Source organism: Arvicanthis niloticus, chromosome 1 (genome assembly GCF_011762505.2).
Source record: "Arvicanthis niloticus isolate mArvNil1 chromosome 1, mArvNil1.pat.X, whole genome shotgun sequence".
Lineage (NCBI taxonomy): Eukaryota > Metazoa > Chordata > Mammalia > Rodentia > Muridae > Arvicanthis > Arvicanthis niloticus.
Genome location: NC_047658.1, coordinates 115491143 through 115507008, shown reverse-complemented (window position 1 = coordinate 115507008; position 15866 = coordinate 115491143). Strand labels below are relative to the sequence as shown.

General features: G+C 53.8%; 1 protein-coding gene across 2 annotated transcripts in view; it reads right to left on the bottom strand.

The window, feature by feature from the left end:
• Macrod1 (mono-ADP ribosylhydrolase 1) overlaps window positions 1–15866 on the bottom strand; it is a 139405-nt gene that overhangs the window by 3692 nt on the left and 119847 nt on the right. For both annotated transcript variants that reach the window (XM_034489911.2, XM_034489920.2), the window contains exon 4: window positions 8096–8125. In XM_034489911.2, the coding sequence (XP_034345802.1) occupies window positions 8096–8125 (30 nt within the window). The remainder of the gene's footprint in view (window positions 1–8095; window positions 8126–15866) is intronic.

Here is a 15866-nt window from a genome sequence, read left to right as displayed (position 1 = left end):
CCTGGGGAAGTGAAGGCACAGAAGACCGGCACAGGAACCCTCTCCCAACATTTAGAATAGGATTTGGACCTTGTGACTGTGACCAAAACCAAAGATGAGGCCCTGGCCACATCTGTGTTACCCTTCCCTAAACAGGTTGGCCCTGAAATCCAGGTCTCAGCTGCCTGGCCCCTCCTTCCCACCCAACCCTCCCACTCTCCTTGGGATGTCCCCCCACTAGCCTTGATGTCTGTCTCACAGTAGTTTGCTTTTCACCAGGGGCGAATGCGATGACTTATGCCTTTAATCTTAACAGATGGGAGGCGGAGGTAAGTTAGAGTAAATAGTAAAGTCCTTTCTCACCAAACACACACCAAGATCTGCAGCTCAGTCTAAGCCTGGTCAGCATCCTCTTGTCTGCCTGGTCTGATATGAGCATTCCTCCATTGTGGTGGAGCCGCTCAGTCTCCATGGTGGGCCTCCTTGTAGAAAGCACCTTGGGGTGCTGAGCCAGACCCATAGATTGTCCTGTTGGAGCCTCACACCCCACTCAGGAGGTACTGCCAACGTCTTCTTTATAGAACAAGCTGAGGCACGGATAGTAAAACTTGGCACAGATCACACTCTGGGCACTGAAGGTTCAGGGATTCTACTGGAACTATGATGTGGCTACTTGTGCCATCCCACAACCTTGCTACTCTCAGTGGGCCAGTGCTTGTCTGTCTCTGGCAACCGTTTCTGTCATTTGTCTCTCTGCCCTCTTCACCCCTGCAGTCTGGTACTTATCCTCTCCCTGAATCAATACATGCTCCAGAAGAGTATGTGCCCTGGGGACCCTCGTCTCTCTGGACTGTGCAGCTCGTCCACAGGGATGTACACTACTGCCACCCACCAAGGTGCTCTCAGAGACACTAGCTGCTTCCTCCCTGGCCACTCTGGGCTCTTCTGTCCCAGGCCTCTCCTCTGCTGCTGCCCTCCCTAATCTCTACATCTCACTGAGCCCAGCCCCTTCCCCTCCTGTCTAGTCAGTCCCCCAAAGCCTGGGAGATGCTAAGGGGCATCTCCTGGTAACTGGACAGACCTAACATTCATCTTGGGACCTTCAGAAGGCTCTTCCCAACCTGGCCCAGCACAATTCTCCCCAACAAGGAGGGGGAGTGGGGCTGGCAGGAGCTGTCTCATGCCAGGGGGAGAGGGCTGGACCCTGACCCTCTGCAGACCAATCAAGAAGGCTCCAGTGGGGACCACTCCAGTAAGGCACTGAGGACTGTTGGCTACTATTTAGGGTGCTGTAATATTCATGAAGGAAAGATTAGATATTTAAATTTATTCAGCAATAAATGTGTCTCAGTGGGGGAGCATTCCTCATGCTAAACAAACAAGCAAGCAGGGGCTAATTAATTATTTACAGGAACAAGAGGAGCCAGTGGCCTAGGGGACTCAGAGGGCAGTTGTCCCCCTGCCAAAGGGTCAGCTGTCCCCATTCCCTTCTGCCACTCTGTGGAGCTGGCCCTGTTACATCCCCTACTGGGATTTCTCTCTCCCAAAATTCAGGCCAAAGGTGCTGGAAACTTTGGGTTAGTTATTTAGTCTCTCTGAATCTCAGAGCCTAGGTGTCCAAAGATCTATAGGGAACATTGATTTAGGCTGAGAGGCAACTGAAAGCCAGAGAAGTCAACAACTCCTCACAGCTGGAAGTGGAGCGGAAGCCAAGGTCTCTAAGGCTAGGCCCTGTCTTACAAGAAGTGGAGGCAAAGGTTCAGAGAGGCATAGCTATGAGTCACAGAGCAAGAGAGGATTCTGGGTAACTCTCACCTCTGCCCTGCCCATCCTGGCCTCCTATAGACTCCCCATCAGGAGGGAAGCAAGGAGTAGCCTGGAATGGAGACCCAGTTTGTAGAGTGACAGCCAACTTGGCCTTGGGGAAACAGGCAAGGAGCTTTCAAACCAAGTTCCTCTTTCTGGGCTCTTCCATCATATCTCCAGGGTGGTCTCTATACTTCTCTGTGCCTCAGTTTCCTCAGATGTCAGCAAGACCTTGTTGCTTGGTGTGGGCATTTGGAAAGAGGCTGCTCCTTTGTTTATCACGCTGTCAATATTCACAGCTAGGTGGCCCAGGCTCAGCCAAAGGCAGCTCTTCTAGGAAGACAGGCTGTGTGTGGGAGGGGCGGGAGGCACTCTATCCAAGAAGGTATAGAGAACCCTCTCTCATCCGGACATTCAGTCCTGCTTGGGCTCTGTCCTGGGGACAGCTCACAGTGGCCACACCTTAGTCCAGCATACGGGTGCCAGCCAGACACTGTGCACTGTCCTTGTTCATTTCCTTCTCAGAAGGAGAGCCTGGCTGAGCAGATGGGGAGCTGAGTCTACCGGAGTGAGGACCTAAGGCAGATTCCTGAGCTGCTGACCTTTGGACTCCCACCCTCAGATAGGATATGAAGATCCACTGGGTCCTGGAGCCTCTCTCCCCTGGCTTGCCCCATACTTTCTTCCTCTTCCTGGATAGAACTTGTGAGCTAAGCCACTGATGTTGCCTGGTTAGAACCCAAACCCAACCTCTGCTTGTCCTCTCTGCTCCTTCATTTCGCAGACAGCCCTATTCCAGTGTCTGCTCCAGACAAGGCCTGTACTGGGCCCAGGGAAGGACACAGAGCCCACCCTCCTGAGGCTGCATCCTGAAGATGCCCAGGCGGGTGGGTGTCCCAGGGAGAAGACGGATGGGCGACATCACTGCGATGTGATCTGACATTCATTATGGGGTGAGATCAGCTCCTTAAATGGGGATTTGAAAACATTAGGGCTTCATTATGTACACAACCACGAGGCTCGTTCATCATGCGCAATCACTTGCGTTATTAAAGATCCGCGCGGCCGGCCGTGTGCAGGGGCTGGTGGCATCTTGCTTACTGGGGGCAGGGCAGGAGTGCAATGGCCTAGAGGTAGGGACCAGAGTTGCTGAAGGAGGACTGGTTCTCACTCCTTACTCATGGAAGGCCAGGTGCTAGGGAGGGTAGGAGCAAAATGAAGCTGCAGGCAGCCCCTTGTGTCACTCAGGGGAGGAGCTTCCCAAGGCACTGTTCTACCAGTGGTGGTCAGGAGGGGGCAGCTGGTGACCCAGGGCCTCTGCCTGGGTAAGGAAAGACCTATCACACTTGGCTCATGAAACCTTTTGAGGCTCACGCCAATCTACAATATGAAAACTCTGACGGCAAGTCAGGACTCTCTGGCCCTGGAAAGCTATACACTGTACCCCGTAGCAAACACGTAACGGGGTGGCCACAGGCCAGTCCTGCGTGTCACACTACCAGGGAAGAGGCAACAGGGCTGACATGAGAAGATGGAACGGGACAGGATGTGGAAAGGGGCATGAATAAACCCATCCAGTGGTCCACACTGCCCTGCTAGCATGGGATAGTGTAGTAGAACCCTGGGTAATAGAATATACCGGGAGGGACAAAAGAGAGTCCCAGCTTGTAACTCCAGGGGCAGGAGTACAGAACTGCAGTCCTGCGGGGCAGGAACTGTGAATGAGGCATCTAGGGATTAGCCTAACACACATGCCTAGCTGAGTGCGAAGAACACTGTCAGATTGCATCTAGCCTTTTTTTTTTTTTTTAAGATTATTTTTTAAATATATATGTGAGAACACCGTTGCTGTCTTCAGACACAACAGAAGAGGGCATTGGACCCCAATTACAGATGGTTGTGAGCCACCATATAGTTGTTGGCAACTGAACACAGGACCTCTTAACTGCTGAGCCATCTCTCCAGCCCCCTGAACGTAGCCATTTTTGAGGGTCTCTCCTGTGATTCACACTTCTCCGTGCTAAAGCTGCACCCCTGCTCCTGCAGACAACCCCAGGCCCAACACTGCGGGGCCCAGCAAGCTTCCTGCTGCTTCTGTGTCCCACAGGTGGCCAAAGAGAGGCGGGGCAACCTCACACACCCTGGCTGCTGAGCACCAGGGCAGCCCACAGGCTATGGAGGCCACCTGTTCATCAGGGCAGCAGCCCCACGGAAGCAATCACAGATTAGCAGCAGTGATGGCAGCTAGCGGCTTGTAAAGAATTGACAGGAAGACCACGCTGGGGTCCCATGCTCAAAGGCCTCACAGGAACAAAGGAGAATGAGGGGAAGAGAAAGCTGAGGAAAGGGTGATAGAAAAGGATGGTGAGACAGAGGGAGCAAGAGCAGATAGAAAGGGACGGAGATCAGGTTGATAGACTACATGGGAAAGGAGCCACTGAGAGAGAGCTGGGTACTGTGTGAGGGGAGAGAGGATGGGGCTGTACACACAGTATCAGGCTGTGGCTGAGCACAGCGGCAGTTGACAAGTGTGCTCCCAACACATGCTGTCCACCTGTGTCTGCACCTTAAGTGGTCCTGATGGTGTGCGTGGGGGCAGACAGATCTTGAATTATCGTCAAGGGCAACAGAATACTGAGCTTGGTTCAAGACGGTGCTAAAACATGGCAGGCTCTCCATCCCTAGATTTTGGGGTGTGGCCAGCAGGAGAGACCATCGTCAGATAGGGAGTCTGGGCAGGACAGAGGGGCAGTAGGTACAAAGGCCCTGTGCCAGGGGATGGCTGTAAGGGATGGGCCACCATCCTGGCCTCTCCCAGCCTGTGGTGCTGGCTCGTAGTTGAAGGGGTGAAGCAGTGCAGGGTGGGCCTGGAGCTGATATGTGCACAGATGGGCAGATCCCCAGCTCCTGTAGCTTTGTGTGGGGCTGATAACTTGTAAGGCCCAAGCAGGAGTAGAGGGTGAGAACAGGGGCTCCTTTCCCCTTCCTAGCCTGCCTTGCCCTCCTGCCAAGGACCTGTCTGACCACAACCACTGGCTCCTAAAGTTGGCCCTCTGGAGCGCTGGCTGGCTGGGGCAGAGATGGCGGCCATGCCGGCAGAGGCGGCGGCCCTGAATTAATCTGTCACTAAGACTTGGCCATGGCAGGCGCAGTCATGATTTAGATGAATAATTGAAACGCTCTGATACATTTATTATCCCTTTAGTGCAAAAGTGGCAGAGAAAGACGAGGGGTAATTGAAAAAGAACGCACAAATCTCCCCGAGAAAGCCGGCTCCTCATCGCCAAGTAAACATCTCAGTGCTAATAAACAGTGAAGCACTTGGGCCTTGTCGATCCCTATCCTGATTTAGGACCCGCCTCCCTCCTTACCATACAATAGGAGAGTGTTTCAGACATCCTTTATTGAGCCAATGACTGGCTTTCCACAGGGAGATAGGGCAGAGGCATAGGAAGAGAGTGGCCCAGGTGGTCACTAGCTCCACCAGGAGACTAGGACTTCCCTAGGCCATCAGGTCCTCTTCCCTGGTATCTCTCTATCCTGCTAGCCTGGTAAGCTCCTATTCAATCTTCAAGGCCCAAGTCCCAGCATCCTTTGCTTGAGAAACTACTTCTAAATTGGGTCACTTTGAGTGCAGAGAAAAGTCCTGAGTCCCAGCAGACAGTAGGTACCAACAGACCACTGTCTGCCCCTTAGCCCTGGGCAGACACATATGGAGAGCACCACTTGTGCTGGCTGAGCAGAGGCCACCTTGAGAGGCTCCAGAGCTCACTGTCCTGGGCCCTGACCTTCACAGGAAGGACATTCTGGTGGAGGAGCGCGTAGGGCAGTGTACAGTCTAAGTATGCTCCGAGAGTCCAGAGCTAGACCCAAGAGCGATGTGGCAGGATGCTTGGCTGTGTCTGTTGGCCTGTGGCTGAAGAGACGAGACTTATCTAGGGCCATCATGAGTGGAGGACAAATAGGGACAGATAGGGAGCTCTTACAGGAGGAACTTCAGGTCCCCATGAGAGGTCCCAGGGTCTTCCGGGGGTCAGGGTGGGTGATGGGGTAACAGATGTGTCATATTTGAAGAAGGGGCATGTCCAGGTAGCCACCAGGCTCTGCCTCCTCCCTCCACAGCCCGGTCCTGCACCTCTACCTGCTCCAATTTTATTAGCAGGGCGATATCCCAACCCTAGCCGCAGAGGCTCCATAAATCTTAGCTGCACTTAGACGAAAGGCCGGACTTAAAGTCTACTTCCTCTAGGGTTACTGCCTCACCCATCTCCTCATCAGCCAGTCTCCCTGCACTCCTAAGGCTGAAAAGGGAGCCAGAGCACCCCATGGTTTAAGACAGGTACCAGGATGCCTACAAGCCAGCCCTTCACCCAGCCTATGTCTGCGTGCTACCCTCAGGGGTGAGTCCCTCCCTTCATGGGAAAGTCTGTCCCGCCCCATATCCTGGTGATTTCTTTCTTCTGAGGGACAGATAGAAGGCAGTGAAAGTAGTGATGAAGAATTGTCACACAGTAGGGGAGTGGTTCTCAGAAAACAACTACAGCAGAGAGACAGGATGAATAGCTGCGGCCTCAGCCAGTCAGGGTGGGTCCCACTGGGAAACAGCCTTCAAGGAAAGGCTTTGTAAGAGGGAATGGAGCAGGTACTTGATATCCTCAGGAAAACCGCACACACACAGACACACACATGCACACACACTCGAACACTCATACACATGCTCAGAAGGATAGAAGGTACAGTCAGTGCAGGGGCCCCCAAGGCAAGAGTGTGCCTCTTCTGTCACTGGCAGTACAAAGGCACTGAGGCAGAGAGAGCACCTGACCCGGTGCAGGGAGGCAGGTGTGCTTCTGGGGAAGGCCTGGAGTACAGCGGTGAGGCTTGAGAGGTGATTGGGCCTTCTGAGCCACAGTGAGGGCTTTAGATATGATCTGAAGGCGTGAGGGTTTTGAGCAGGTCAAGAATGGCAAGCTGAAAGGCCCACAGGCTTTCTTCAGTCTTACTTTCCCAGGGGAAATGCTAAAACCCTAGCTCCGCCCATGGTTTCTCCAGTTCCTGCAGATCTTCAGGCCTCCCGGCTGGGATCTGAGGCCTCCGGTCAGGGTCAGCTGCGACTCCTCAATACCCTGCTCCCTTCCTCTTCGGGCCTTTACCTGTCTGTGCCCTCCACTCAGGACACTCTTCCCACCTCTCCTCACCAGCTCAGACCCTACCTTCCTTCCGGAAAATATCCCTGGTGCTCATGTTGAGCAGGCCCTTCCACTACCCTGTCATGGCTGGTCTGTCAGCCTCCAGCTCACAGTCCCGTACACAACAGGCACTGAATACCGAAAGATGAATGAGTGGGTGTGGGATGGGTACTGTGGTTGGGGCATGGTGTCACCAACCAGGGAGGGACCTGCCCCTCTTAAAGGGCAGGCTTGCAAAGAGGTCCCCAAGGGCCTATCCACGGGCACCAAATCCCCATCCTGGGAAGCAGTGACCTCCACAGGGACAGCTAGAGGAGAGTGGGGAGGGAGGGAGGGAGGGAAAGCATCTTCAGCCACAAACAACCCCCTGCATCCTGGCGCACCCCTCCCCTTAGCGCTCTGCTTATTTAGTCCTGACCTTCGCCGCCCCTTTTATTTTTCCCCCTTTTAAAACCTGGCCCGGCCGCCACCGCTGCCGTAAACATGGCCCCCGGGATTTATCCCACGGCGCATTAACCCCTGCCCTCTGGCTCACCAATCATCCCGCCGCTGTGCAGACAGTGGCTGCCCGGCAGCTGTGGGCTGAGGGACTGAGTGGGTGGTGGGAAGCTGGTTGAGGCAGATGTGGGGCCACAAGGCTGCCCCTCTAGGGGCACCTGCTGCATTGGCCTTTGTCCCTCTGTCACTTACCTGTTCCCTGCCTGGTGCTGTAGGGCTCACCCTGTGCTGGCCTGAGATACTACCTGGCAGACATCTGGGGGTTTTCAGTTCAGAGATGGATAAGGTGCAGAGATAGTGGAGAAGCTGAGGACAATTAGCAAGGAGCTTTCAAAGGCCCAGAAGGCATCAGGCACACAGTGAGGCTTTGTCTACCATCCCGCAGCCTCCAGCCTCAGCCTGTTCAGGTGACAAGCCTGGAGGCTTGAGTTCAGGTGGGGGTCACCCCACAAAGGAGCCAGGCCTCTAGCTTTATCAATGGGCATACCAGAGGGGCCTGACTGAAACAGAAGGGTCCTGAAGGATGAACTAGGAGACCCATACCCCACCCCCACTTTACCCCCACTCTACCCCTACTCTACCCCCACTCCAACGTTACAAGAGACCCAGGAAGGTCTGCTACTTACCCCCTCCGCCTCCAAGCAGGGACTTGTTAGCTGCAAGACAGAAAGAGAGACAAGTGAGGGTGGTGGCAGTGCAGGGACGGGAAGTGTCAAAGCAGGGGCTGTGTGAGGTAGAGGGGACAGTCAGGTAGTTGGGAGCAGGGAGCCTGGGTCCTGAGACTCGGGTATAAGATTCCCAGCCCTTGGTGCAAGAGCCAACGATGGGGGTTGGGGAGCTCCTAATGGGCCTGGGCTCATAGGGGGTCAGGGAGTGGGGGCGCAGGAAGGCACCAAGGCCACTGAGCACCCAGAAGCACCAGTACACACATGTGGAGGTCAGAGGACAGCTAGCAGGAGTCTGTTCTCTCCTTCCACAGTGTGGACCCCATGGTTCGAATTCAGTTGTCAGGTTGTCAGGCTTAGTGGCAGAAGCCTTTCCTCACTCAACCATCTTGATACCCTCTGCTCTCCCTCTCCCCTCCCTCCGCCCCCCATACAAGGTTTCTCTGTGTAGCCCTGGCTGTCCTGAAACTCTCTTTGTAGACCAGGCTGGCTTTGAATGCAAAGGTCCACTTGCCTTTGCTGCACGTGCCACCACTGCCCAGCCTTGTCCCCTTTATTGTTTAAAGACAGTTTCCTGAATTCTAGACTGGCTTCCACTCACTATGTAGCAGAGGGAGGCTTTGTGGTACTCCTGCCTCCACCTCCAAGTGTTTACTGCCTGCCCTGCTCTACAGTGTTTCTTGGGACCCAGACATGCCCAGCCTTCAGCATAAGTATGGGGGAGGCAGGGCAGCATGGTCCTTACCCTCATGGCCCCCAGGCTGCCTAGTAATGCAGTTGGAGGCCACCAAGAAGGAACTGCACTTGGGGCACGGTGGCAGATTCTTAATCCAGCTCTCAGGAGGCAGAGGCAGATGATCTCTGAATCTGAGGCCAGGTTGGTCTATATAGTGAGTTCCAGGATATTGAGGACTACGTAAACCCTGACTAAAAAAACTAAAGAGAAGAAGGCAGCATATGTGCAGCTAGGGAGGAAGCAGGAGGCCATAGCGTATGTGTTGGAGGAAAGCCACACTGTGGGCCGTGTCAGAAGTCTGAGTGCCAGCCAGCACCTGGAGAGCAGGGTAACCTAGCTCCAGGCCTCAGTTTCCAATGTAAACTGGGAAGAATACCCCAGCTCACAGGGTTGGGGTGAAGGTCATGAAAAAGGAGTCAGCTCTGGCCTTGCTATAGGAAGGTACCCTGTTTTCTGCCTGGTCTGGAGGGCACCCTCTCAGGCACAGTGTGGGCCTGAGAGCCATCATGGCTGCCACTTTCCTGATTAGCCATATCCATTTTTCTCTGCCCAGCTGTGGCCCTGTGGCTGACGAATAGGTAAAGGAGCTGGCAGCCCCTCTGCCAGAATGCTGGGGCTGTGATCATTGCTCCTGCTCAGCCGGGAGTCCCCTGCTGTCCCTAAGAAATCTCAGTGCCAACCAGACAAGGAGCTAGGGGAGGCCAAAGGAACCCCAAGACCCAGTTGCTACCCAGGTTAGAGGCCCAGCCTTGCTCCTAGGCTGGGCCTTCAGTTCCTCACAGGGTTGACTCTTACCCTACCTTCCTGGGCTTTCTGCTTTAGGGTTAGAGCAGACTGCGGCCCAGGGCTTCTGCTTTAGGGTTAGGGCAGACTGCGGCCCAGGGCTTTTTTTGCGGAAGCTATGGATGTTGCTAAGTGGTGTCGGGTGGTGGCTCGCAGTGGCTGCTCTCCCAGACCTGACAGCTCTTCGCTTGGGGAATAATTAATTCCACAGCCTGAAAACCCAGGGCTGCAAGTTGCCACGTTACTTTCGAGATTAATACAAGCAGCTAATTAAGATGGAGAGGCAAGGAACGGCCGGGAGCTCCTAGAACCAAGTGGGGGCCATGGGAACCAAGAAGGAGCGCGCTGAGCATGTAGGCAAGTTAGCTGGGAGGCACTACCGGGTTAGAGGTCAGCAACCAAGGCCCCCGGAAGGGGCAGGGTGCAGAGGTTCCATTCTGGTCCCCAGAAGCTCTCCAGGACATGATCCTATGGAAGGAGTCCCTTAGCAAGAGAGGCTGCCGATCTTCTCAAAGCATCCCCTATATCATCAGAGACAAGTCACCAGGGAGGGAATCCTGTTCCCATTTTACAGAGAAGGAAACTGAAGCTCAGAGGGGCCAAGGAGGAGGGAGGGAGGGAAAGAAGGAGGGAGGGAATGAGAGATTGAGACAGTGCAGATATAGGGTTGGGGTAGGGAGCTGGGAAATGCAGTACACTTCAAGGACTTGTGCATGCAGGAAACCCTGGGTTGGATTTCCAACCATATATATGCCAGATATACAGATTTCCATGTATATACCAGACACAGTAGCCGATGCCTGTAATTTTATCACTCTGGGAGGTGGAGGCAGGAGGATCAGAAGTTCAAGGTCATCTTCTATTATGTAAGGAATTCTAAACCAACCTGGGCTACAGGACACCTTGGCTCAAAATAAATAAAGACTAAATCTGGGTTTCCCTGAACTGGAAGGCAGGCCACCAAGAGGGGCGGTTACAGGGCTACACCTCCTGGCCACGCCTACTTTCTCAAAGCAAGGAGGAGCACTCGGGAACCTCTATTACCTCAGCCTCAATTGCTCCACGCCCAGCAGGCTTGGCTGCAAACGTGAAGGGCCGCGCTCTGGCAGCAGCGCGTGGGAACCGGCAGTAGGAGATGAGGCATCTCAGGTGGGCCCAGGCCTGACTCCAGCCCTCTGAGCCCCTGGGGCAGCGCTGGCGGCTGTCGGAAGCTGCCCTCCGCGGCCCTTCCCACCTCCCCCCACCACCTCTCTCTTAATTAACACCGGCTGCAAACAAGCTGGCTCCTGCTCAAAGAGGGCACAGTGCCAAATGGGTTGGCAGGAAGCCTTGCTGGGGCAGGAGAGGAGGGGCCAAGACCTGGACTGGGCGCAGCAGACCCCAGTCAAAGAGAACGCCAACCCCTCCTGCCTGACACTCTAATTCCGCTCTGTGTGGTCTTGCCCCTGGGGAGAGGCAAGTGGGACGAATGGCTGATATCCACCCAATGAGGGTCAGAGAGAGGGCCGGACCTGGGGAAGGCCAGGTGTACAAGGGTAGATGAAGCCGGCACCTCCTTGCCTGAGAAGAGGATCTGTGATCAGCCAACTTGCCCATAAAAGGAGGCTTTTTGTTTCTGTTTATCTTTAAAAAAACAAATAAATAAAAAAAAAACAGGGTCTCGGGCTGGAGAGATGGCTGGTTAAGAGCACTGACTGCTCTTCCAGAGGTCCTGAGTTCAATTCCCAGCAACCACATGGTGGCTCACAACCATCTGTAATGAGATCTGATGTTCTCTTCTGGTGTGTCTGAAGACAGCTACAGTGTGCTCATATACATAAAATAAAAAATAAACCTTAAAAAAAACTTTTAAAAACAGGGTCTCACACAGCCCAGGCTGGCCCTGAACTTACTATGTAGCCAAGGATGACCTTGAACTTTGAATCCTCTTGTCTCTGTCTCTGGAGTTCTGGGATTACAACCCCCCCCCCCCACCTGTGCTTAATTTATTTCATGCTAGAGAACTCAGGACTTTGTGCACATTTAAGGGAGCATTAAATGACACTCCTAGATGTCTGCTTATCTTGAGATAAACGGGGTCTCTCTATGCTGCCCAATCTGGCAGAACTCCTGGGCTCAGACAGTTCTGCTTCAGACTCCCAGAAGCCAGGAATACAGGCAATGCCACAGTACTCAGTTTTTATCTTAGTTTTAAAGGATTTACTATTTCACATGTGTGTGTGTGTCACATGTGTGTGTGCCTGAGGATGCCAGGAGAGATGTTGGAGTCCCTCAGCAGGCAGTTGTGAGCCACCTCAGCCCTCTGAAAGAACTGCAAGCCCTCCTCAGCCCGGTCCCCCTTTTCCTTCTCCCCTCCTTCTCTCCCTGCCCCTCCCCCCCCCCCCCCCCAGCATCCAGCTTTTTTATTTGTTATTTTTTGAGACCGGGTCTCTCCATGTACTCCTGGCTGTCTATCTTGAAGCTCAAAATGCAGAGAACCTCCTGCATTTCATCCCGAGTACCAGGACTGAAGGTGTGCACCGCCATGCCCGTCTAAGCGCTCAGTTCTTAAACAAGGAGTGGAAGCAGATCTCAGCTCTGGGGCCTGTAAGTTCTAGGTCATAGGATGCAGGTTCCAGGGAGTGCACACACATTTGATTTTAAGAGGCCTAGTCCTCTGCCCACTGCAGGGGCTGCTTGTCATCTGCACTGTAGGTGAGGCTCTCCTTCACCATGGATGGGTGTGATCTCACCACACTCCGCTGAACCTAACCAGCTGGCTTTTGTGTCCTGTGACCTTGAAGTGCCCCCTCATGTCACTCGGTGCCAAGTCCTTTGACCACTGAAAACTGAGGCTTGGGAGTGCCTCACTCGAGCTGAACCCTCCCACATGTTCCCCAGATTCTCCCTACCTGCAGCTCCTGCTGTGCTCACCCCCAGCTCATGTGACCTGCCTTTTCCCTCCCACTTTCTCAGGCTCTGGCCCTACTCTGCCCTATGACTGCTATCCCTGAGGATGGCAGGGTAGTGACTCCCAAGTTTGTGGCCAGGCTCTTGGCCTAGTTAGGTACTGGCTGGTGGCCACTGCCCAGTGAGAGGGAGAGGGCCAGCCTCGAGAGTTTGGCAGTGCCACTAAAGATCAGAGGGAGTCCAGGGTCAAAGGCAGTACCGTGCCTTGCTTCACTTTTTACAAAAATATCTCATTTTTGTCTGTCTGTCTGTCTGTCTGTCTGTCTGTCTGTCTAGGGTTGCTCATGTAGCCCAGGCTAGCCTTGAATTCATAGCTGAGGGAGAATGACCTTGAATTCTTGATCCTCCTGCCTCAGGATCCTGGGTGCTGGGACTACAGGCAAAGAGCCACCACGTCTAGCTTTAGGAAATGTTTTAAAATGTAATATTAATATATTTCTGAAAAGTCACATGATGGCATTTTAAATGTTTTTTAATGGAGGTGGGGTGGGGGGACTAAGGCACAGAGCCTACATGGCAGCAGCGAGCTTGCTGGACAAGGTATATGCACTGCTCACCTCTCTATGGAGACACTGACACCATTTTCCAGAGGCAGCCCTGAGCCACGGGGACAATCTCCTCACAGTGTAAATTGAACCAATTCCCTTTTTACCTCAGCTTCCCAATTAAAACTGTCCCCAGCCTGGGAGTATGTCTCAGAAGCAGAGTCTAGCTTCCTTATGCAAGGGGGTCCCAGGTTCCATTCCCAGCACAGTCAAGAAACAAAAAGCAACCTCAAAACCTCTCAACAGGGAGCCCATCAAACTTCATGAGTAAGGAGCACCCCTCCTTTTTCTCAGGATATAGAATGGGCCCAAGTGAGGCCCCACCAGCACATTATCCCACCTCTTTCCCCACTCTCAGTGCCTCCCTCTGCCATGTTCTAGGTTCCCAGGTCCAGCAGCTGTGCCTGAAGAGATCACCCTGCCCTCTCCAGGAGACACACTCAGGTACACTGGAGTCTGAGACGCTCATCTGCTCCCCTAGCAGCCCCACACCTCCCTACTCCTCAGATAAGCAGCCTTCTGAGTACTGCGCCGGGCATGCCACATCTGCAGTTTCCATCACAGAGGTCTGGTACACAGCAGGTATCTAAGGACAATTTTTTTCAGTATTGGAGACTGACTATTGGCCTCCTGCCTGCTAGGCAGGCACTTTCCCACAAACCACATCCCCAGTGCATTGGGTTTTGTTGTGTTTTGTGTGTTTTTGTTGTGTTGTTTTGTTTTTGAGACAGAGTTTCTCTGTGTCGTCCTGGCTGTCCTGAAACTTGCATTGTAGACCAGGGTGGCCTCAAACTTAACAGAGATCCACCTGCCTCAGCCTCCTGAGTGCTGGGATTAAAGACATGCACTACTACCACCCAGTCATTATTTTGTTTTTAGACAGGGTCTCGCTATGTCTTCCAGACTGGTCTGAACATGCTCTGTATCCCAGGTTGGCCTGGTACTTTTGATCCTCCTGCTTCAGCATCCTGAGTTGATGGAATTAAAGGTGTGCCACCAGGCCAAACCTCAGCAAGGATTATTGAAAGAATTGGGCAGTTATGGGCCGAATGCACCAAGTCATTCAGCCTACTCTGTGGGTTGCACATGGACTGAACCTAGCTCTGCCAACTCCCCACAGGGAGGCTTCTCTCCAGCCAGCCCAGCAGGAAGCCCAGGAGTAGGAAATGGTGCTACAACAAGCACTGGTCTGAGGCCAGCAGCCAAGCGACCTTCTGGCTTTCCTGGGGGGGGGGGGGGGGGCGGATAAGTCCTTCATACCTGGGAGGAGGGGGTGGCCCTCTGAGGGAGATGGGAGAGGAGGATGCAGAGAAGAATCAGTTACCAGTGACCCGAGGAAAGCGCTGAGCAGGTGCCTGGGCCAGGAAAAGGCTGGGCAAGCAGGCACAGGGGTGACTTTGAAGCTGGCACAGCCCCTGCACATGCCCCAGGAGGCTACTGCCTCCACGTGTCTGCCTCAGCTCTGTACGTGCACCTTGTCCTGGCACCCCAGTGTCACCTGTCTGGAGCAGCTGGGGACCTGGGGGCTGCTTCCCTCAGCCCTTAAGCCCTCACTAGCCTGTTTTCTCATTCCTCGTGAGTGAGCCAGACCTCAGCTTTGGCAGAGATGCTTTCTGCAGCTATTGTGAGCTGAGCACTGGGGTGAAAGTGAACCCTGCTGGCACAAAGCTCACTCCAGGGTGACAGTCAAAGCTACACAGGCATAAACTTGAACCAGAATTAACACCAGAGGTCATGAAGGCAATCAAAGGGAAGATAGAGGAGGGCTGGCAGGTTGTCTCTTCCACCAATGAGGAAGCTGACTTGAGAAGCGCACAGCAGGGGAAGAATGGCTGGGCAAAGGCCCTGAGGCAGAAGTCTAGCTTGGAGGTATAGCATAGGGCCCTGTGGTGAGGGAGAGATGAAAGAAGAGGGCAAGGGAAGGAGGGAAAAATGGGAGGGGACAGAAGGTCAGGGGCCTCTGGAGCTGGACATCTGAAAGCTGATAGCTACTGCATAGACAGACTGCCCACATGGCCGTCTCTCACTCCGAAGAGTCCCCATGTCTTCTTAGGAGCAAGGCTGCCACCTACAAGGAGGGCTCTGTGGAGGCTTTGTCCTACTGCCACACAGACTGACAGCTGCTCCCAAAGCTCTGTTCAGGGAAGGCGCTGTTTCCTCCCCCATCCCACAGGCCGGCGGTGGAGATCTGTGTTCCAAGAGGGCGAGTCGTTTAAAACTTGCTTTAGATTAGAAACACCCACAGATGGAATAAGATGTATAATGTACTGAATTCTGAAGATAAAACAGACTTCAAAGCTATCTCAAGCTGGGCGAGCAGTCACCATGTTGGACAACTCTGTCCCCCCCAGGCCAAGGTCACTGTTCTTCAAGGGTGAGTGCTGAGGCAAAGCAAGGCTGGGTCAGCTGGGCCTGGCAGTGCACAGGTAGAGGAAGGCCTTGTGGGGCACAGAGCAGCTATTTAGTATGAAATCCATCCCCAGTCAGCTGTCACACGGGGTTTCAACAGCCACCTAACATGGACACGTCCACCCTCCTCCCCCATTTACAGGTGGGAAAATGGAAGTGACTTGCTTCAGGGCAGAGTCCAGAGTAGAAAGAGCCAGTGCTCTGTCCTTTGCCAGGGGTGACTTTAAAGCCCCCAGCTGTGACCTGTAATCTGGGGCCTCCCTCTGTGTCTTTATCTGCTGATGGAGTCTTTTAATCAGGTCCTCATGGG